The 23,507-nt window shown below is 40.8% G+C and overlaps 1 protein-coding gene across 4 annotated transcripts; it reads left to right on the forward strand.

Moving 5' to 3' along the window:
- Positions 1 to 1,684: 1,684 nt before the first annotated feature.
- On the forward strand, positions 1,685 to 20,522 carry TAF7L (TATA-box binding protein associated factor 7 like). 4 transcript variants are annotated; one of them, XM_047716746.1, is made up of 13 exons: positions 1,685 to 1,961; positions 5,197 to 5,264; positions 6,076 to 6,154; positions 7,853 to 7,986; positions 8,663 to 8,789; positions 9,036 to 9,091; positions 12,236 to 12,277; positions 13,073 to 13,220; positions 13,555 to 13,668; positions 14,278 to 14,559; positions 14,756 to 14,868; positions 16,026 to 16,085; positions 19,670 to 20,522. In XM_047716746.1, exons 1-13 carry the CDS (start codon positions 1,703 to 1,705, stop codon positions 19,709 to 19,711), a joined length of 1,524 nt encoding a protein of 507 aa, XP_047572702.1. In that variant the 5' UTR covers positions 1,685 to 1,702; the 3' UTR covers positions 19,712 to 20,522. The 4 variants fall into 4 exon arrangements, with proteins under 4 accessions (XP_047572702.1, XP_047572703.1, XP_047572704.1 ...); XM_047716748.1 differs by lacking the exon at positions 1,685 to 1,961 and adding an exon at positions 2,501 to 2,554; XM_047716749.1 differs by lacking the exon at positions 1,685 to 1,961 and adding an exon at positions 2,619 to 2,673.
- Positions 20,523 to 23,507: the final 2,985 nt, after the last annotated feature.

Consider the following 23,507-nt stretch of genomic DNA (forward strand, 5'->3'; position numbering starts at 1 on the left):
GATTGAATTTATACGTGAGGAGTTACTATGTTCCCTTCCTCTACCTAAAGGGATGTTCCCCATAACAATTCTGTCAGAGTATTTTTATCTATTATTTATATCTGACTCTCTTTTAATATTTTTAAAGTGATCTCTACACCCAAGTGCAGCCTGAACTCAGGACTCCCAAGATCAAGAGTCACACACTCTACTGACTGAGCCAGCCAGGCACCTCTCTGATTCTCTCTCTCTCTTTTAAAAATATTTTATTTATTTATTTGACAGAGAAAGAGAGTACAACCAGGGGGAGCTTGTGGCAGAGCAAAAGGCAGAGGGAGAGGGAGAAGCAGGCTCTCCATGGAGAGGGGAGCCCTACATAGGACTACCTATCCCAGGCCCCTGGAATCATGGCCTCAGCCCAAGGCAGCCACTTAACTGACTGAGCCTCCCAGGTGCCCCTCTGATTCTTTTTTAAAAAGTTTTGAGGGGTGCCTGGCTGGCTCAGTCAGTCTACCTCTGCCAAGGTAGACTCTTGATATCAGGATCTTGAGTTTGAACCCCACAATGGGTGTAGAGATTGCTTTAAAAAATAATAATAGGGGGTGCCTGGGTGGCTCAGTGGGTTAAGCCTCTGCCTTCAGCTCAGGTCATGATCTCAGGGTCCTAGGATCGAGTCCCACATAGGGCTCTCTGCTGGGCCTGCTTCCTCCTCCCTCTCTCTCACTCTGCCTACCTCTACCTGCCTCTCTGCCTACCTGTGATCTCTCTCTGTCAAATAAATTAAATCCTTTTAAAAATAATAATAATAATAATAATAATAAAAGTTTTTAGCAGCTTTCAGTGTTACTGCACAAGGTAAAAATAATTAGGGGATTCATAGAGAATATGGTTAAGATAACAGAAAGATCGGCATATGCCAATAAAGTTCATAGTTGTTCGAGGTAAGTTTGTAAAATTGGTTCTGAGCTTTCTAGCAGCTGTCACAAGGAAAGTTAATGACATAATTCACATTAGCTATATGGTTCAAAACAGTTACTCAGCTATTTTAGTTACCAAAAAAGGAATTTTTCCTTTGAATTATTATTTTTTTTAGATTTTATTTATTTATTTGAAGGGGGAGGGGTGACAGAGAGTGCACACAAGCAGGGAAAGCAGCAGGCAGATGGAGAAGCAGACTCCACACTGGGCGGGAGCCCTAGGTGGCGCTGGATTACAGGACGCCAGGATCATGACCTGAGGTAATTGTCTACCCTGCTGAACCACCCAGGCGCCCCCTTCGACTTATTAAAGAACTATTTTGTGATATAAATGCCTTCAAGAATATACTCCACTACATGAAAAATGAGTTTCATTGGTCTATTTTGTATTTCAACCCTTGATATAAAGATCACTATATGGAGGGATTCCAAAAGGGACCAAAACAATTTTTTCTAGGTCTGAAACTCTGATAATTTGCCTTCACTGAATGAAAATCTTACCCAGAAGAAATGACTGTACAATAAACAGTCCTCCCAAAATGTTTATCCCTTACGATTAAGTTTAGATATGTATTAGGCAGTAGAGATTTCATCGCTATCATCTTTAACGGGCATCAGCAATGTCTCTTTATATTATCCCTATGTCTTTAAGGAGGATACCTTTGACATCATGTTATGAAAGTTCTGGAATCTTCAAGGTCACATGACTAAAAAGGAAGCCATTTTACAACCTCAAGGAGTAGACCATGGAGCACCCTGAGGGACAGCCTCCGGATCTGTTAGAAAATGGTTCAACACCAACAGTTACAACATCGGAAGCAACCGGCTCCAAAGATCCCAAAATTTCTGTCGACAACGAGGGTGAAACTGTTGGCGACCCGGGCGCAGAAAATGCCAGCTACCAAGTCACCCAAACTGCTGCCGACCACGTCACCAAAGCTGATGCCGACAGCGGCACCCCAGCTGGCGCCACAGCTCCTCAGGAAAACTTACCAGAAGGGAAAGGTAAGTGGCTTAATTTTTTTTCCTCACAGGTTAAGGTTATTTTTTGGGAGAAAACTGTTAGAAGTTTATTTGAACGGAGACTCCCTTTAGGAGAAATAAGCTGTGTTGCTTGTATCCCGGTCTGAAAGAGGTACAACGGTGACTCTCTTGAGGAGAAGAGAACAGCTAATTATGTTAGAGTAGTTTGGGCGCGGATTCTAGTTATTTAACGGTTTTGCACGGCGACGTATTTGTCACCAGGCGAGGTCGTCTCACCGAGGAACAAACCGGTCCAACCTAATGGCTTTGAGGAGCAACCGAATGAACCGCCCCCTTTACAAATATCGCAGTGTACTGCTAAGACTGCCCCGGCCGCCCCGAAGGTCGCCCCTTTGTAAAACGAATTTGTTTGGAAGCTTTGCTCAGCAAGCTTCCTGCCACGCTCAGCGCCTTTCAGGCCTCCTTGCCCAGGCACGCGGTGAACTGGAGGCCACCCGCGGGTCCAGTCGGGGGCCCCGGCCCAGGAGGCGTGGCTAGGCGGGGAAGGGCGGTGCGCGCGTCTCCTACCTGTCGCCACGCCGTCGGGCCGCAGCCGGCCTCCATGCCCGCTGCCCGTGAGCCCACTAACGCACTCGCCGGAACCCGCCCCCCACCCCCACCGAGAGAAGAGAGGCGGGCTCCCCCCCCCCCCCGCGCTGCCTTTCCGGTCCTGGCGCGGTCGGCGGAGCACGGGGTGAGTCGCGGCTGTCAGAGGGTTCCCGCGCCGGGTCAGCGCCTAGCTCCCGCGCGCCGCACTTCCCTCCCCAACCCGCCTGGACCGCAAGGCGCGAAGGCTGGGGACCCTGGGCCCCGCGGGAGGTTTTCCAGGGAAATTGGATCAGAACCTAGGAGCTGGACTCTTCCTTGGAAGCTGAGTGCCCCTGAGATAAGGATGGAGTGGTCATTGGTTTCAAACTGCTGCCAGAGGCTGTGAACTTGAGAAAATACCCATTTAGGCGTGTGCTGACTTGTGCTGCCTGGAGCATGCTGTTAGGCACCCTCCAGTTAGCTATAATTCTAATTCCAATTCTGATTGCGCTGAAACGAGATGGAGCTGGGAGTGAATGGTGGAGAGCGCTGCTGTTAGTTTAATTACTTATCAAAGAGTGCTTGTCTGGAAAAAAAAAAATGGATGCCTTTTCTTAAATACGATACACCCGGTTCGTTGCATAAATGAAGGTAAAAGGTAACAAATTTTACAACTAATTAAAACTCATTTCAGCTAGGGTTTGTCCACCTTCTCTGAAATAGTTTTGGCTTTTATTTTATTTTTTTTAAAGATTTATGTATTCGACAGAGAGAGACACAGTGAGAGAGGGAACACAAGCAGGGGGACTAGGAGAGGGTGAAACAGGCTTCTCGCGGAGCTGGGAGCCCGGCATGGGGCTCGATCCCAGGATTCTGGGATCATGACCCAAGCCAAAGCCAGGTGCCTAACGACTGAGCCACCCAGGCGCCCCTGAAATGGTTTTGATTCTTACATTCTTTATTTCTTAAGAGAGGAGTTGCCTGAAAGGCATTGAAATGAACAAAATGCCCTAGTCTTAGTTCTGAAAAATGTAAAAGTTACTTCTGATCTGATAAAATCTTGCTTAGCAGCTAGTTCTTCAAATAATCTGTATTTCTGCCCCAACCTTGTATTTGCTACTTTTCATTCTCTTAGGCAGTGTGCCCAGCTCCAAGAATTTTATTTAATTTAATTAACTTTTTTCCTTATGTTCACATTCAGTTTCTGTATCTGTGTGTGTACACACACACACATACATACATACATATGTGTGTGTGTGTATATATATATATATATATATATTTATATAAGTAGGAAAAGAAGTATTGACTATGGCAAATAATCTCTCTCTCATTTTGGGTGTCTCCTTTTCCACTGCTGACATCTTTTTTGCTTTCTATGCCTTTCTGGTAGTTTCTGAAGTCAGTTTCTGAAGGACTGGTTAATGCCTTTCTGGTAGTTTCTGAAGTAGTTTCTGAAGGACTGGTTAATGATTTCACCATAATACGGTCTTAGGCTCACTTGCATATGTTTTAAAAAAATGGTTCCAATGCTTTTAAGTGAGATTCAAATGGTTTACAGAGTATTAGGAGCTGCATTTAACTGGAGATTTTACTCTTACTTAAGGTGTAAGATTTTATAACTTGGTGTATAGGATAATGTCCTTAGAGCATAGGAAGACCTTGTCAGGTTTCATATATGTATATTGCTTTCTTTCCACCTTTTGAGAAAAATTTCCTTAGAAGTCCTTAGAGCCCTAAAACCCAGCATGCAAGCCACTTACAGATATATCCCAAATAGATGGAAAGTTAAATTAAAAATAAAGATGAATGGTGAAAAGATTATTTACTTTATAGGAGGTTATTGTTTGTTTGTTTGTTTGTTTTAATAAAGGGATCCATCTTAGGATTCCTTTAAATAACTTTTAGGGGTATTTCAAGTAAGTGGTAGTTGTGAGGATTAAATGAAATAATAGACCTAATACAGTGAAGTACCTGGCATATAGAATGTACACAGTAAATGTTACTAATGAATTGGTTCATTGGGTTTTCTGAGCTTTCATATTAGCCTTCAAGAAAGTGTCTATTCCATGAACTTAAGTGTACTCATATAGATGGCCTAGCCATAAGAACTGGACTCCTAACTTTTTTCCAAGATAGCTCAGAGCTGTTGATACTGACTTTAGAGTTGTAAAAGCTACCTGTTCTCCCATGGGCTTAATTTCTACCAATTTGTTAAAGTGAATGAAATGTTAAAAATTATGCTGTTCATCATAGAACATTTCCACCCATGGTTTTGGTTGATTTTGGCCTTTGGTTGGCCCTCTTCCCTATGGAGACATGTAATTTGCTTCAGTAGCCACCACTGAGTTGATGAATTGTGGTCTTTTACCTAACAGTCTAAGGATATCATTAAGAAGACAAAATCATGTTTCATAACAACTATTACTTCATTTGTTATCATGTGATTTGGGCTTTCCTTGGAAAGTCTGCATATATTGAAGGGGAGATGAGGTGACTTTTAGAAATAATCAAGTTATGTCAAGTAAGATACTTCAGAGTTGTGCACACATCATTCCAGTGAGGGTTATGGGCAAGATCTTGTATAATGTAACCAGTGCTACCAGAAGTGGTCAGCAGAGCGAGCAAGATGAGTTTTTGGTCACTTTCTGTCGATTTTGTTTTTGCTTTCATGAACTCAAAAACAAAGAGATGAGTAAAAGCCAGGATGAACCTCCTCACGAACTTGAGAACCAGTTTATATTGCGTCTGCCTCCGGTAAGAAACCCTTGTATCTCAGACCAAATATCTTCAGTGCATATGTATTAGCTCTGCTTGGATTCTGTGGCATTTCTATTTAAGGTATGCTATAAAAACTAAGAACATTTGTCTCCCAGGAATCACGTTCTATTCAACAGTCCTATCTAGTGTGTACTCTTTTAGCAGAATTTCTTTCATCCTGTACATGCTGCCTATCATGTGGGCTGATTTCCTGGCAAACGGCTGTGACAGTGAGGGTTTCAGTCACTTACCAGAGGTGCTAACAGCCTGTTCACTGGACAGCGGAGATAAGACTTTTAAAATTCTTTCTGTCACCTCCAAAGGGGCAGTGTGGGGGACCATCACTGTTTCCTCAAATTCATCAGCACGCCAGCATGCCAGGCTCTTGAAGCTCATCTTAACATTGTGTTAACATTATTATCCCTTTAATACCTGCATTCAAGTAGTATTTAGTCTAAGCAAGCTATATTAAAGACGGGTTTCAGAAAGGTATTTTCCCAGTTAGGTCTACCTAATATACCCAGTAAACTGCAGCTTAAGCCTTTCCTTAGCAACTACAACTGCAGGGAGGGAATGTAGAGCTAGAAGAAGGCACTAACTGTAGCTGCTAAGAAACAACACTGAGACTAGAGTCAGCCTCATCCTAACTTGCCTTACCCAGTGCACGGTATGCCATGGTGCATGGCATTGTTCTTAACATTTGGGAGGTTTAAGGTTTTATTTAAGGGAGCACTGTCTGTGACATATCTCTATTAGTTGCCAAGCAGACTATTCATCCTTCTGATTTTTCAACCTCCCTTCTTTTTAGGAACATGCATCTGCTGTCAGGAAGATACTACATTCTAGAAGTGTTGCCATGAAGAATAAACTCAAAATTGACTTATCTTGTAAGTAGTTAATATCCATTTGCCATACATTGAACAGTAATTTATTAGGAGACTGCTATGTGCCAGACACTATACAAGATACTAAGGATATGGTCTCTGCCTTGATAGACTCTAAGAAGTCTTAAGAAGCCTTAAGTCACTTTCATAGCTTCTTATTGAGGAAAGGAAGTAGAAATTATGTAATTTGAGGTAATTATTATAGTGTATATAAGGAAAAACATGGGGGCCAACTATGAGATTTGTATACTGCTGTTTGTCTCCTACATACAGGCTTTGTGATTTCTGACTGTCCAGGGGAATGACAAATGAATACTGTTCTTTGTTTATAAAAATCACATATCTTTCTCTCTGTTAAATATTTATTAGGTGTTTTAAATACAGAGAAGTATATAAAGAAGAAAATTTTAAATGGTCTATAATACCATCACTCAGGTAGCCCTTATTAACATTTTTAAACAGGTAATACAAGTTCGTGGTTAGAAAATTCATGTAGGGGCGCCTGGGTGGCTCAGTGGGTTAAAGCCTCTGCCTTCAGCTCAGGTCATGATCCCAGGTTCCTGGGATCGAGCCCCGCATCGGGCTCTCTGCTCAGCAGGGAGCCTGCTTCCTCCTCTCTCTCTGTCTGCTTCTCTGTGATCTCCGTCTGTCAAATAAATAAATAAAATCTTTAAAAAAAATAAAAAAAAAGAAAGAAAATTCATGTAAAACAGAAGAGTTCAAAAAATAAAGTGAACCTCTCCTTTGCAGTGCCCCAATGTTAATGCTAAAGATAACTAATAATAATTGTTTCTCCTTGTATTTCCTTACAGACAAAATTTTTATGCACAAAACAAACATTTAAATCATCTGTATCTTTAAAGTTACTTTATTTATTTTTTAAAGATTTAATTTATTTGACAGAGGGAGACAGAGAGAGAGGGAACACAGGCAGGGTGAGTGCAAGAGGGAGAAATAGGGTCTTCCTGCTGGGCAGGGAGCCTGATGCAGAGCTTGATCCCAGGATCCTGGGATCATGACCTGAGCCAAAGGCAAACACTTAATGACTGAGCCACCCAGGCACCCCTAAAGTTAAAGAATTAAAGACACAAAAAGAATCTATCCTACATCATTCTGCATTTTTCTTTTTCACTTACTATTAGAAGATTTCACTTGAATCTTCTTGTGTTAAAGGACATTCATGTTTGAGACATCTGTGCAGGAATCAGGGTTGTCAGCATTTGAATATATGTATTCCTACTGTATATGGATATTGTTAAGGATAATATCTTTGTGAAGGTAACTAGAGATTATAACTTCAGATTTACTAGCACCATTCTGGGATCAAACCTTCCTTCACTTGACCCTTTGAAAATACCCATGTGTGATGACATAAGCGAGTGCTTCTAATAGTGTCAACATGAATGGGTTTGAATGGAGTTTGCCTTTCAGGAGGAGACTGGAAACACTTACCACTTCATCCGCATTTAGTTCACAGGGATTAGGAAAAAAACTTACCTACTTTTGATCAAGTAGCATAAACATCTACCCTGCCTTCTTTGCTCTGGGAAGTTACTAATTACATATGCAATTCTAGCATGATGATAGTAGGTTTTGCTGAAAGACTAGTCTGTCCCATGTAAGTCTTAATTACTGAGACTCTAGGAAGCTTAAGAATGCATTAGGAAGATGTCAACTTTAATTTTTCCTACTTCTCTTCAGCTGATGGACGTCATGCAGTTGTTGATGTAGAAGATGTCTCACTAGCTGCAAAGGTGGTTGATTTGCCATGTGTTATTGGAAGCCTGAAAACTCTTGATAAAAAAACTTTTTATAAAACAGCAGATATTTCTCAGGTATGGATGAGTTTTCCTCATCTACTAGCTCTTACATCCTTCAAGGAATCCCTTTCTCCCTATCCCTACTTTTCTCTTTCAGTTCTTCTTCCCACTTGGTGAATGGCTGCTTATCGTTTCTAATTCCAGCTCGATTGCACAGAAATACAGTGTCATGTTCTGATTTGGTGTTTGATCCATAATTTTTGACTACTTAATTTTATACAGATAGCTTTTAGCTAATAAAGGTTTATGTTTGCCATTTATAATGATTTTCATCTGAAAAAAAAATGAGGGTCTGGGATCTTCTGAACTTTCTGCTAAAGCAAGATGCTGTGAAATTTGTAGATTTATGTTTGTTCTTTTTCATTATCTTAACTGTTGATTTCTTGTTTGTCTTCTAAATCAAACTGCTAAAATATATTTGTTTGGAACATATTTCCTCTGCAGTGGTAAGCATATGAGCTAAAACAAACAAATAAAAACAAAAACAAAACCCAGAATCTGTATACAATGCTGTGGAGACAGGCAGAGAGAATGAATATGGATGTATATTAATACTTGGTTTTCTGGAATTGCCAAGTAATGTTCTCCTTATTTCTACGCTCCCGGATTTCTGGTAGTAAAAATGACCACAATTCATTACTAACACAAGATTTGGGGCCATAGTCAACTTCTTTATCTTTGTTAAATGTAGATGCTTGTGTGCACTGCTGATGGTGATCTCCACTCTTCTCCAGAAGAACCAGTTACCTCTACTGATCTTAAAGTAATCAGGAAAAATGAAAAAGAGAGACAGAAAAAATATGTCTGGAAGCATGGCAGTAAGTCACCAGCCCCTTGCTCATTCTGGCTGACTACATTTATCTGCTGAATCCTAATTACTTGTGAGCCATGGACCTGTTACCACACTTAGGTGTTTGGTTTGTTAGGCATCTAGACACTCTTAAAGGAACAGGTCATGTCATGAGCCAGTAGCTTATAGCATGACCTTTCTCTTTATCAAATTCAGATAGATGTGTGACTACCAACAGTCATATATACATTTTACCATGTTGAATTTATTTTAGTTACTCCACCACTTAAGAATGTCAGAAAGAAAAGGTTCCGCAAAACAACAAAAAAGGTTAGTTGCATGCTACTTCTGTGTCTACTGGGTGCATTGGAAGAGGATTTTGAGTGGGGAGGAAAGGGACACAGTCAGTTGGGGATTAATTTGTTCATTCCTTTATAGGTTCAATAAAGTTTTATTGTGAGCTAAATGCCAGGCACTGTGTGGTAGCAACTGGGATTTTATAGTGCACAAAAACCAGACCTGATCATTTAGGGATCTGGATGTGTCATGAATTTGAAACTCCTGCTAATGCTTTCAGTTTTCAGTTGCAGGATCTAGTTTTAAAGAACTGAGAATTGAGGACTGTCGTTATATTCCTAACCTTACCTCAGACTTGGAGAACCTTGGACAAGCTACAGGATTATTGTGGCTTGGCTTTTTCTTTTTTTTTTAAGATTTTATTTATTTATTTGACAGAGATCACAAGTAGGCAGAGAGAGAGGAGGAAGCAGGCTCCTTGCTGAGCAGAGAGCTCAATGTGGGGCTCGATCTCAGGACCCTGGGATCATGACCCGAGCCGAAGGCAGAGCCTTTAACCCACTTGAGCCACCCAGGCACCCCAGCTTTTTCTTTTTTCAGTTAACTTTTAATTTTGAAATAATTGTAGGTTCATATGCAGGTGAAAGAAATAAAAGAGAGATACCGTGTGCTCTTTATCCAGTTCTCATCCATTGTAACTCTTTGCAAAACTACAGTATGTTATCACAAACAGGAAATTGATATTATATGATTCACCAATCTTATTCAGATTTCTCCAGTTTTACGTGTGTGTGTGTGTGTGTGTTTAGTTCTGTGCAGTTTTATCCCATGTGTATGTTCATATATCCGCCTATAAGTCAAAATACTATGCAGTTCCATTACCATAAGGATCCCTCATCTTGCCCCTTTAAAAAAAAAAATTAAAGATTTATTTACTTATTTCAGAGAGAATGAATGAATGGGAGAAGAGGCAGAGGGAGAGAATCTTCAAGCAGACTCCCCACTGAGTGTGGAGCCGGACGCAGGGCTTGATCTCATGACCCTGAGATCACAACCCGAGCTGAAACCAAGAGACACACTCTCAACCAACTGAGCCACCTAGGCGCCCCAATTGCCCTTTTATAGTCACACTCATCTCCCTCCTGCCCTACTCCCTCAGTCTCTAACCCCTGGCAATCACTGTTATGTTCTCCATCTCTTTAATGTAGTCATTTTCAGAATGTCATATAGATGGACTCATACAATGAGTAATAGTTAATACCGGCTTTTCCCCACACTAAACATTACTCCATTAAGATCCATGTAAGTCGTTGCATGTATCAATAGTTTGTTCCTGTCATGCTGAGTAGTATTCCATCATATGGTTTTACCACAGCTTGTTAAACTATTCACTCATTGGCGGATATCTGCGTTGTTTTCAGTTTTTTACTATTCTAAATAAAGCCACAAGCAGGTTTTCGTGTGAACATAAGTATTGGTATCCTTGGGATAAATGCCCAGGAGTGCAGTCGCTGGGTCCTGTGGTACTTGAATGTTTTGTTTTGTTTTGTTTTCAGAAGGGGGAGGGGCAGAGGGAGAGGGAGAATCTTTTTTTTTTCAAGAGTTATTGATGAGAGAGAGAGAACACATGCAGGTGGAGAGGAGAGGAGCAGAGGGAGAGGGAGAGACTCAAGCATGCTCCTCACTGAGCGTGGAGCCTGATGCTGGGCTCGATCCCCCAACCCATGAGATCGCAACCTGAGCCGAAACCAAGAGTCAGATGCTTAACTGACTGAGCCACCCAGATGCCCCTTGTATATTTAGTTTTCTAAGAAACTACCATATGGTTTCCAAAGTGGCTTTAACATTGTACATCCCACCAGCAGTATACTTGTGATCCAGTTACTCTACAGTCTAACCAGAATTAGGTGTTTATCACTATTTTTTATTTTAGCCATTCTGATAGATGTGTAGTGATCTCATTGTGGTATGAATTTGCATTTCTCTGATGGCTAATAGTGTCAGACACCTTCTCATATTTTTTTTGCCACCCATATATTTCACTTCAGTGAAATGTCTGTTCATGTCTTTTACCCATTTTCTAAATGGATTTTTTTATTATTGAGTTTTAAGAGTTCTTTTAATATTCCAAATACTAGCATTTTGTCAGATATGTAGAAATTTGAAAATATGTTCTCCTATTCTGTAGTTTGTCTCTTCATCTTACCCACAGGGTCTTTCAAAGAGTAAAAGTTTTTTGTTTGGTTGAGTCCAAAGTATTAACTTTTCCTTTTAAGGATTGTCCCTTTGTGTCAAGTTTAAGTACTCTTTGCCTAGCCCAGATCCTGAAGATGTTCTCCTATTTCCTCTTTTCTAAAGTTTTACATTTTACATTTAAGCCTGCAATCCATTTTTGACCTAATTTTTGAAGACTTTTTAATAATTTATTTGAGAGAGGTAGCAAGTGAGAGTTTGAGAGAACGAGTAGGGGGAGGGACAGAGAGAGAGAGAAGCAGACTCTCCACTGAGCAGGAGCCCTAGATCATGACCTGAGCCGAAGGCAGGTGCTTACCCGGCTGAGCCACCCAGACACCCCTAGTTCAATATTCATTTTTTTTCTTGCATCTTGCATGTCCAGTTGCTCCTGCACCATTTGTTAAAAAGTCTATCCTTCTTCCACTGTATTGCTTTTATACCTTGTCAGAATCCCTTGAGCATATTTGTATGTGTCTGTTTCTGGGTTCCCTATTCTGTTCCATTGATCTGTATGTTGATCCTTCTACTCATATCACGGTGTAGCTATGTAAGTCTTGAGGTCAAGAAGATTGTTCTTTGTTTTTCATTGTCAAGATTGCTTTAGCCATTCCAGAGCCTTTACCTTTCCACATAAATTTTGGAGTATGTTTGAAGTTTAGAAAACGTTTTCTGTGTCCACAGACAATTTTGTTGGAATTTTGGTAGGAATTGCATTAACCCTATATATAGATCAATTTGGGGGAGAATTGACAACTTTACTGAGTTGAATATCTTAGTCTGTGAACACAGTTGCCTTGGCTTTTCTACTGTCAGTCAACAGCATTTTTTGAGTGCCTATTGAATGAATGTAAAACTAAGTTAATGATTTTAGAATTCTTTAAGCTTTAGTGAAGTAGAACAATCATAATATAACTTCATTGTTTATTGTGTTTTATTTTGTAGCTCACCGATTTCAAACAAATTGAAGAAATCGGCTTTCCTGAGGTAGAACAATCATAATATAACTTTATTGTTTACCCTTAGTGTGTTTTATTTCATTGCTTATTACTTTCAAGCAAATCAAAGAAATCATAAAGGTTACTTTTAAGCCAGACTTCTCATCTCTAACTTCTACTGTCATGCACAGAGACTGAATTTGATTCACTTAAAAATGGATTCATTGTTTAATGTGTGATAACTCCTAGAGGAAAAGATACAATTTGACTAGTGACTCTGTATTCTAATCTGTTTTTTGTTCTGGTACTTACTTTAAAACCCATTTCTTGGAAACCAGGGTTCACTTTTACCAGCAGTTGTTTGCAATTGCTTATTCCCTTTCAAAGTTCTAATTTCTATTTGTGGCATGACGAATTGGTTGCTGTGGAGATAATTGTCTAAAATTGGATTTAAGGGAGAACGTGTAGCTAAGACCCAGTTTTTATAGGAAGATCTTTAATAATAAAGATGTGGAGAAGTGAACTCTGGGAATTTGGATCTTTAGACCAAATCACTTCTAAATAACAAATAAGGAATTGTAGTTCTTTGCCAATATGTGTCAGAGCAAATAGTTAATAAATGAGACCTAAGGGTTGTGCTTCTGAGAGAGGTCTTTAACACACAGAGTTGCAGATTGAAAAAATTAAATGTCTCAAGTAATTTGTTTCGGGGGGGTGGATAAGCTTACTGTACAAAAACCTAGATGCTAGTCAAAGATTCCTTTGTAAATAACATGATTTAATGTTGAAATTTGATTGCATGCATATTAAAGAAGCCTAATTATTTGAATTCATTTGTATGTAGGAAAAGAGCATTCCTGCAAAGCACAGGGTGTTAAACGACCTTACTGGTATCCCCCCTTCTCCCACTTTGGTTCAGTACATTGAATCTCCTGATGTGGAAAAGGAAGTGAAAAGACTCTTGTGTTCAGATGCTGAAGCTGTCAGTGCTCGTATCCTTTTATACTAAATCTTTTCTGTGTAGTCTCTTCCACCCCATATGCACTTGCTTACAAGCCCTTATTTCTGGTATTTGTGTGCACATTTTCATGTGTAGAACTTAAGATTTTGGAAATGTTACTTCCTAGCTAGGAACAGTAAATTCACGTGATAGAAATGTATTTACTTGTGTAACTCAGTATAAGGTACTTCTTCATACTAGAATACAGATACAAATGGCCCAAAGTTGGATTAAATTAAATAGCATTTTCAGCCAGAGAGCCTCTTCCCTTTCAATTGTGCCTACTCCTTTCTTTCTGCTTGTTCCCTAACTGATCCAACTTTCAGGATGGGAAGTCATTGCTGAAGATGAAACCAAGGAAATAGAGAGTCAGGGCTCTATCCCAGGCTTTGCACTATCCCCAGGAATGAGTGACTATAAGCAGGATCATATCTCATCAGGTATGTTTATAAAGGCAAAATAAGAACTTCAGAGAGGGCAGGTGTTGACTTTGTGTGAAAGGACAGTTTCCATAGACTCATAGGCCAATCACAGAAAAAGGAGGCCTTTTCCCTTCTTCCTCTTATTGGTCCCTCAGCACTTCAGGGGTTTTAGATTGGTGTTCTTTTTTCTTTTTTAAGATTTTATTTATTTATTTGACAGACAGAGATCACAAGTAGGCAGAGAGGCAGGTAGAGAGAGAGGGGGAAGCAGGCTCCCTGCTGAGCAGAGAACCCGATGTGGGGTTCCATCCCAGGACCCTGGGATCATGACCTGAGCCGAAGGCAGAGGCTTTAATCCACTGAGCCACCCAGGCACCCTTAGATCAGTGTTCTAATCTCCCATCCATCCCTGGTATTCTAAATGCCTTGATCATTGAATACATGAAAGAATGTTAGTGTTTTGCATTTCCCATCATTGTTCTAGGAAGGGAATAATCTTCCTTCAGTAAAATTATTAAAGTCTTTGGTTGTCTGGTGAATTTGAGGGGAGGGAGTATAATTACAGCTAGACTGGGAGTCATTTGAAGATCCATACACTTTCATCTTCCTCTTCCTTAAAACCAGTAGGATATGGTATGCTTCGGGAGGTGTTCAGTGATTCTAGCAGTAACAGTGATGATGATGATGATGATGACGATGATGATGATGATGACGAGGAGGAGGATGACGACAATAAGGAGGATGAGGAGGAGGATGAGGAGGATGAGGATGAAGAGGATGACTGTGATGAGGAGTACAAAATTGAGGAAGAGGATGAAGATTATTATGAAGAGGATCTGGAAAGGGAGCTACAGGCCAAGTTCTTTGCATCTGGCCAGTATGAGGCAAAGGAAGAAGCCAGTTCAATAGGTAAGTTATAGAGGAAAAACCAAAGGGGTGGGACAGAGTGAGCAGCAGTGCTGAAGATGGACTGTAAATACATGTTAGATGCAAGGCTAGGTTTGAGAAGTTATTGCTGAGATATGTAGTGGAGTTTTAGTTGATTTTGATCTTGGTCCAGTAGTTTAGGCTATGTTTAGATAAAATTTCTGTCTATCTCTGTTAGTTATGGATATTCAGAAGCAGATTCATTACATGGAGAAAAAGCTCCAAGAGATTCGATGCAAAGCACAAAGACAGAGGAATCTCATAATGAAAGTGGAAAACCTGGTGCTCAAGGTAAATTGCTGTTGGCTGGGATAAAGATATCTTGATTATCTTACTTTCGAAAACCCACTGTTGTGTTTCTATTCATGTTGTCTCTATGCAGCATCCTTATTCATTTGCACACCTAAACAACCTCCTCGAAACCCCTAAGAGAATATAACCGTATTCCTTTTACCTGAGTAATTTTGATCATCTTGCATAAGCAGTTTTGGGAGACCAGGAAACTTGAGATAGTAATTACCAATACTGAACAGCTGTCATGTGAAAGGCATAACTATTTTCCATGTATCATCTCATTTCATCCTCACATTCCTGAAACACAGGCACTGTCACTAGTCCTATTTTATAGATAAGAAATTGAAAATCCAAAGAGGTTAAGTAACTTGCCAGGGACCACAGTAAGTATAAGACATAGATTGAATCCCGTTGTTTGTACCAAAATGTATTCATTGCAGTGAAAGAAAATTAACTAAATTCATATTTAAATGTTATGATGCATGCCTGAATAAGAATAAATATCTTGCTTTATTTTTGTTAATACACATTTCAACCAAAGGAAAATGTATGTTTAGGCCTTGTTTGCATCTTTTAGTGAGGGAAATTCTGAAGCATCTGGAAAATTCCTTGCCAGATTTCATTTTTTGGAGAGCTGTAGTCATCAAAATGGAGCAGTGTGACATAGAACTATACCTATTTAGAGTGTTGTCCTTTAGAATAACCAAGTGAGATGATAGATGTGGACATGCTTTGGAAGATACAGCTGTATGGTATTATTATGATGTTGTATGAAGTACTAGTTAGGAATAGTAATATTCTGTCCTAGTGCAGGGAAGTCAGTGAGTCAGCATCAAATTCCAAGCCAGCTTTTTAAATAGTTCACCATAGTCAAAGGATTTGTGCTAAAACTAGAAAAAGTTAACCTGAAGGCATTCTAACCATTTATTTTAGGGCAAGAAAAAAAAAGTGCTGTGGGTAGGGTTATAAAAGCAAATCAGATGGCTTTGTAGTTAGGGGGTGCAGTTTTTTTTTACTCTAAATCCTTTAAAAAGAGTATTCTTTTGTTACAACTGACAGTTTTCTTATCAAATTATTTGCCAAACTCCTTGTGTCACTTGGTTCTCTTTTCCCTTGAGACTCAGCATTCATCATTTATGCAATTTGTTTTCCAGAATCATTTACAGTCTGTGCTGGAGCAGCTTATATTACAGGAAATGCAAAGAAAAGAGCAGGTGGGTGTGTTTTCCAATCAACGAGGAAACATTTGCTACAAAGACTCCCCCACCCTACCCCCAGTGTCATTTCTGGCTGCTCCTTTCACAGGAGTAGTAATGGCCAAATCTTCTAAATGAGAGGTAGCAGGCTGGAGTAAGGTTTTTGTGAAAAGTCACTCATTCAATAGATATCAAATGCCTATTAAGTGAAAAGCACAAGATGTACAAACAGTGTTGAATAAGACAGTTCTTGTCCTCGTGGAGATGACTGTCTAACATGGAAGACTGGTAGTGAAAAAATTAGCATACAAATCTAAAAGTACAAATTGTGAAGAAATGCTGTGAAGGAGAAAAAAAAACCATGGTGATATTTGAATAAAAAGAGTAGTGCTTTAAACGGAATTGAATTAAATTAAAAAGATTGGCCTTTCTGAGGAAGCAATATTTCCGCTTTGACCTACGGGATAAGTCCAGGTGAAGAGGGACTGGAGAGCCTCTTGGGTGGGTCCCACATGGGAATATGCTAGGTCCCACATTGGGTAAGAACTTGGCCTCTTGGAGGACTTCTGGAGTATTTAAACCAAGGAAGAGAGTGACTTAACATAAGGTTGCAGAAGTAGGCAGAGGCCATAGCGTATGGTCCCTTGCAGTCCAGAGGAAGGAGGATGGTTTTTCGTATTAAGTGCAGTGGGAAACCCATGAAGAGTTTTAAGTGGGATAGTCACATTTACACTTGATCCTAGCCAAAAGGCCAAGAAGCAATAGGAGGGTCACATTTAATTCAAAATTTTTAAAAGATCACTCTGATTATTATTGGGAGAATGGATTATAGGGGAACAGGAGTTGAAGCAGGGAGGCCACTTAGGAGGCTGTATGGTGGTTTCTTAAGAGGTGATGACAACTTTCATCACCCCAGAAAGAAACCTATACTCATTAGCAGTCACTCCCCATTTCTTCTGGATTCTTCCCACCTGCCAAACCTAGGCAATCATGAAAGTACTTTCTGCTTATTTTATCTAAAAGGAAATAATACGTGGTCTTTTGTATCTGCTTCTTTCACTTAGCATAAGGCTTTCAAAGTTAATCCATGCCGTGGCATGTATCAGTAGTTTATTCCATTTTGTGGGTGGATAATATTCCAATATTCCATGGTGTGTGTGTGTGTGTGTGTGTGTGTGTGTGTGTGTGTGTGTGTGTCCATACCATACATACCATGTTTTGTTTATCCATTCATCCATCGATGGACATTTGGGTGGTTTCCCCTTTTTAGCTATCATGAATAATGCTGTCGCAAACATTCATATATTAGAGAATGTATTTTAAAAATAGAGTTGATGGGACTTGGGTCAATTAGTGGGTGTTGAAGGAAGTGTTAAGGATGCATGCCAGACTTCTAACTTGAACAACTGTATTATTTAAAACCACAAGAGAGGGGCACCTGGATGGCTCAGTCGTTAAGCGTCTGCCTTTGGCTCAGGTCATGATCCCAGGGTCCTGGGATTGAGCCCTGCATTGGGCTCCCTGCTCAGCAGGAAGCCTGCTTCTCTCTCTCCCACTCTCCCTGCTTGTGTTCCCTCTCTCGCTGTATCTCTCTCTATCAAATAATAAATAAAATCTTTTAAATAAATAAGTAAAGCCACAAGAGAGTCATCAGAGTGAAAAGAAAAGAGGGTAATGTGGGAGTGAGGGTCAAGTAGCTGTACAGGAAATGTATGTTGACTTAAGCCCTAAAAAATTGAGGATAACAGTTATAAAGGAACTGGAGGTCATATGCTGATGCGCTTAACATGGGGCTGTTAAGGTTGAGACCTCCCTCATCCCCATTCCCCATACCAGCAAGGCGAGGGGAATTCTTCCGTATATTCCCTTCCCCTCAGCAGATCACTTAACCAAACACTGCTTATAAACAACCATGTGAAAAATTAGTGCCAAATTGCTTTAGCACTCACCAAACATCTTTGTTTTCATCCATGTAAATAGTATTGGAGAAGTGCTATTTTCAACACAGAAATGTAGCCATAAACTCGATTCACTCATAGTCCTTTATGTTAGCTCGTTTTGTCAGTGTAGACGGGTGCCTGCCTTAAGCTAGGCTCTGCAGGGAGCTACAAAATGCTTACAACCCAGTCTCTGCCTCCAGCTGGGGAGAGAAAGGGACAGGAATTTAAAGGAATGCCGGCTCACTTTTGTCCATAGAGATTAGGGAGACTCCATGGAGAAATGGTGTTTGGCTGGAGCCTTCAAAGGTGGGTAGGGTTTTAATAAGGATATAGGGAAAGGAGGGTGTTCTGTATAGAAAGCACAGTGGCTCAGAGGTGCTCTGGACAGGCTAGAGTTGAGACTTTCAGTGTAGGATGTAATAAGCCATCAAAGTTTTCTACCTGGGGAGTAACTCAGGAAGACTTCTCTGCCAGCAGCAAGTAGATGACATTAGAGTGGAGAAAGATTATAGGAAGCTCCATGTGATAGAAGGAATCAGAGCTTAACAATTGATTGGATTTACAGGGCAAGAAGCAGAACACAGAGGAGTCCAAAGCCTGAGTACAGGGAAAATGGTATGCCTCTAAGAGAAGACATCAGGAAGGGAATTATGGGGGGCGGAGGGTGGAGAAGTTGATGAGCTAAACTGGAAGCATGGTGTGTTGGAAGCACTTTTGAAAATGGGAGAATAGAGGCTGGCTCATGCAGAGAAATGATCACTGAAGTTGTGGGGATAGATGAGTTAGCCAGGGTGACTGTTTAGCAAGAAGTCTGAACCTGGGGTGGTGAGAGAAAGAGCCTACAAAGGGGAAAGAACTGGAATAGTCAGTGGTTGTAATCATGTCAGCCTCTGGGCGTAAAGAGCCTCTAAATTACCATAGGAAGCAATTCTAGCCATTCAGTAGACGATGTACAGCATAGAATCATTTTGTAATGTTCCATTCCTTTCGTTTCACAGAATGAAAATCTACGCTGGTATGGAGTGACCTAAACTGAGTAATACTCAAACTATCTTTGTCCCAAAGATAGTACACCTTTCTTAATGTTACTGGTCACTTTGCCATTTCAAGGGAAAAAAAAATTAAATCCTATGCCACAGACTGCTCAGGACTTCTGACTTAGAAAGAATCAAAACAAGTAGAACATCATCAGGCTCCCTATTGGTCAGATATCTGGCTCGGTTTCTAAGTGTCTCATAACATGGCAAGAAGCAGCAGCTAAGACATGGTTTAAGAGCCAGCATGTTCAGTGGGACAAAAGGCTATCCCAGCTGCTTTAATTTTGGACTCTTCAAATAAGGCTACAGTGATACCTCTGTACACTTTTTCCAGAAGCACAAAGTCTTAACAGCAAGCATATTTCATTTTTAAGCATATTCAACATTAAAGCTTCCTTTTATAAGTTTGGCACCAAAAAAAAAAAAAAAAGAAGAAACCCAGCATGCAGCATTGTACATGCATTTTCGACCGTGCACCATTCTTTGGGACATTGCAAGACTAAGATAACCTTATAAACACTAAGTTACATTAGTTCTTTTGGGTGCCTACAAGTAAATTCTAGATCAAGTAATGGAACTTAAGATTTCAGATGAATTTTTCATGTTTTACCACCTCTCCTTTCAGCTCATTTCCCTAAAGGAACAACTGAAATATTTTTTGAAGTGAGAGAGCCTTCAGCCTGGCACATGAACCTTGGATTCACTCTCTAGACTGCTGAAGACTGGATGAATTGTATGTGTTTCTGTCCCTTTCATTGCCTTATGTTGAGTCATTTGTATTTGTTTATCTGAACCTTTGTCTGCTAGTCAAATTTGAAGTTTAGGGTTGTGGAGAAAGGGACAGAATATAAAAAAGTAGTAGACCTAAAAACCCAACTCAATATGGAACTTGGCTTCTCTTTACCAATTTGAGAATTGCTTCTATTGCTTCTGTTCTGTTGATGCCATCAAATGATTTAGCCATGCTTGCCAAAGACAGATAGTCTAGCCTGAAGGCCATCCAGCTGGTTTGCATATATTTCCAGTTCCCTTCCCCTGTTAATTTTAAATATTTCCTAAAACATAGAATGAATCATTTCTACCAAAGGCTAGGACCTGCCACAGTGAATTAAGTGTCTACCTCGCAGCAGTTAACGCTAGGTTGTATCCTGTCTCTGTTAAGGTAATAGGAGCTGCTTTCCTGCTCAGGGATGATTTCTTGCTGCTGCTATCTTTGTTCTGTTGCATTTTTAGAATTGGATCTGGTTATTATTTGCCAGCTGAGAGAATAGTTAGAGCAGACATGAAATTCTGGGCTATTCTTATTCTGAGCCTCTTCATCCTAACCCCTGCCAGAAGAGGTTAGGAAAACTCAGATGCCTGTGAGGCCTCTGAAGAGTCCCTTAAAAACCCTGGGTGGGTTGTTTTTGGTTTTTTTGTCTGCTGTATTGTTAAAGTTTTCTGGTCTGTGTTCTTTAAGTAATAAATGAATTTCTCATTTTAAATGGATTGCTGTCACTTTATTAAACTGCTCCCATGATGAGTGCAGTCCTACCCAAAAGGAAACTAGAGAGACAGGCAATAAAACTCTACCATTAGAAAATGACAGAAGATGGTGTCCATACTGGGGCATCCTTCGAAATAGCCCTTGGGATAACTCCTAATGAACTAAGCAAGTCATCTCCTATTGACCGCATAGCCCTGGGATTTCGAGAAAGCATATAGAGAAGTGATAAAAAAAAAATGGCAGCTCCCATATTTGCATCAAATTTCCATTACGTTGTACTGATAAACATGCAAGGTTGGAATCCTGGCTCTGCCATTCACCTTGGGCAAGTCCCTATACCTCTTAGAGCCTCTGTTATTTTCTCATCTGGAAATCAAGGATGATAATGTTTATGACCAAGAGGCATCTGAGGGTTTTCTGGAGGTAGTCCAGCTAGACCCAGGTTTGGTCCCAGTTGATGGAGTCAGTGCTGCTCTAGGAAATGTATTCCCAAATTTTCTGTGCCATTTTTAGTGCTCCCATTCCAAGTTGAAGTTAATAAGACAGGGGCAGTGAAGAGCAGGTCAATATGTATGGGCAGGCCCCATAGAAGAGGATGGAAGATGGAAGGAATGCTGAGGGCAAATGCAGGGAAGAAGTGGAACCAAATGCAGGCTACACATCTTAAGGGCAAATGAAATGAAGTTAAGATTAGTAGAGAAGTTAGAGGACAGCTTAAAAACAAGGATGATATAAAAATGATTTTTTTTTTCAGGGGCACCTGGGTGGCTCAGCTGGTTGGGCATCTGACTCTTGGTTTCAGCTCAGGTCATGGGCTTAGGGTCATGGGCTTGAGCCCTGCATCAGGTTCTGTGCAGGGTGTGGAGCCTACTTGGGATTCTCCCTCTCCCCATTTTCCCTGTGCTCTCGCAGTCTCTCTCAAAAAAATTTTTTTTTCAGAAACCCAGGCTTTAAAAGATGAGGAGGAGAGTGGGGGAAAGGAATTGAGTATCAGAGGCAGAAGGTGTTGGGGAAGAAGCAAAGTTTGAAAAGACAGGCCTTTCCAGCTGAAGGAAGGTAGGGGACTGGAGCAGAAACAGAAAGCATCCTGGGCACATGGCTGGAGAGACTGAGGCTAGTGAGGGTGGCATATATTGCCACAGGTGGCATCTAGAGGTGAGAGAGGTAGAAGAGCCCTAGTTTAGCCTCTGTCCAATCCTACAGCCCAAGAGCCGCCATGACTGTGCTGCCAAGAGGCAGGAAGGAAGGGAAGACAACAGCCAAGTGGCAAGGAGGACAAATCCATTAACCGGCAGTGAACTTCCATTCCCTCCATTGCCCCATCTCACTGTATCCCAGGGTAACTACTTCATCACTGTCCTCCAGTTACCCAAGGCTTACTGCTGCCCTGACTCCCCACCTCACCCCAGCACACACACGTGCACGCGAGCACACACACACGATACCTCGTGAAGTTTTCTTTTTCTACAGTCCCGTGATTCTGAATTTTGCATGTTACAGACCTGCGCTGGCCAATATGGTATCCACCAGCCACATGTGGCCTTCGAGCCCTTGACATTTAGCTAGCTCGCACTGAGATGTGCAGCGGGTTTATGTAGGGGACCTGCTCTGGGCTGGGGCCCTGCCAACCTTGCACTAGTAACACAGGCCACATAGGCAAGGCTCTACTGCAGGCTGCCCCAGGCCTTGGCAGAATGCCCTGCAGTCCTCCCAGGTCATGGGAAGATAGGCCCTCTCATGAGAAGTCACTTCAAGACCATTTCTCTCTCACCTCCTTATCTTGAGGGAAGCTTCTGGGAGGTTCTCCTCTGCCTCCCTCATTTGGATGAGGCATAGAACTTTCAGCCTGCCACACCACCCGCAAAGGGTACAGGGTTAAGGCCATAAAACTGCTTAGCTGCAGTGTGGAATAGGCCACTCAGCAGTAGGATGCCCCACCATTCACACTGCATGTCCTCGGGCCCCTTTTGTTTAGGTGTCATCCTGTGGGATGAGGGAGGCAGGGAAGGGATACCATTGCTGATCTTGCTTTTGCTGTCTCTGTGAGTACTAAACTGTCTGGAGCTATGTGGGTTTCTTGTTTTGTTTTTTTTTATTTTGTTTTTTTCTTCCAGCTGAATCTTTTCAGCCTGCTTGACAATTTCTAAGACTTAGTAAAAAAAAAAAAAAAAAAAGGAATACAAAGTATCTCAGTAATTGTTTTATACTGATATCCCATTGAAATGATGTTTTGGATATACTGGGTTAAATGCTAAAATTAGTTTCACCTGTTTATTTTTTAAATTTGGCTACTAGAAAATTTGAGTCAATGGCTCTCATTATATTTTTATTGGACAGGGCTGTTATAGATTGGTGAGAAAAAAATTGGTGGTGGGGAAGAGGGACTCACAGGGTTTTATTTTGCCAGAAAAGAGCTTTTAAAAAAAAACTATTTTCATAGTTTTATTGCCATAGTTACAAGGACATTTTAACACTCCAAAAAATATATATACCCATAATAAAAGACCTTTAAATTGAATAAATATAACTGTGGAAACTGACTGCATTGTCCTGATTTTTCTCATATTACTTCAGGCTGGGGAAAAATCCCTCAGATTGATGAGAATGGTATTTAAGTACCATTGCTGTAGAGAGCTCATTCCAGGAGGGGATAACTGGCTAATTTGTGTAGGACCTTGAGAGGCAACCAATCCAGGTAACAATAGTGGATGGGGCTAGTGCAGGTGGGTTTCTTTCTTTTCTTTTGCCCTCTTTTCTTTTCTTTTTTCTGTTCATTCCTCCCTCCCTTCCTTTCTCCTTCTCCTTCTTCTTTTTTGGTTCAGCAGGTGTTGAACTCATCTGGTAGCCTATGTTTTGTAGTATCCCTGTGGCTTCTTGGCCCACCCTCCCTTCCCACACCCAAATAAGGGAAGGATGTGGAATACCAGAGTCAGAGTATAACCAGAAGAACCAAAGTAAACAAATACAAATTTATTCG

The sequence above is a fragment of the Lutra lutra genome, chromosome X, assembly GCF_902655055.1.
Source record: "Lutra lutra chromosome X, mLutLut1.2, whole genome shotgun sequence".
In the NCBI taxonomy this organism is placed as follows: Eukaryota; Metazoa; Chordata; class Mammalia; order Carnivora; family Mustelidae; genus Lutra; species Lutra lutra.

What these genes read in the sequence shown, in the direction of transcription:
- TAF7L (XM_047716746.1), top strand. Translation starts at nt 1,703, where the DNA reads ATGGAGCACCCTGAGGGACAGCCTCCGGATCTGTTAGAAAATGGTTCA. An exon ending in TCCGCAAAACAACAAAAAAG is followed by an intron (nt 9,092 to 12,235) that starts GTTAGTTGCATG and finishes TTTATTTTGTAG; the next exon opens with CTCACCGATTTCAAACAAAT. An exon ending in GGAAGAAGCCAGTTCAATAG is followed by an intron (nt 14,560 to 14,755) that starts GTAAGTTATAGA and finishes TATCTCTGTTAG; the next exon opens with TTATGGATATTCAGAAGCAG.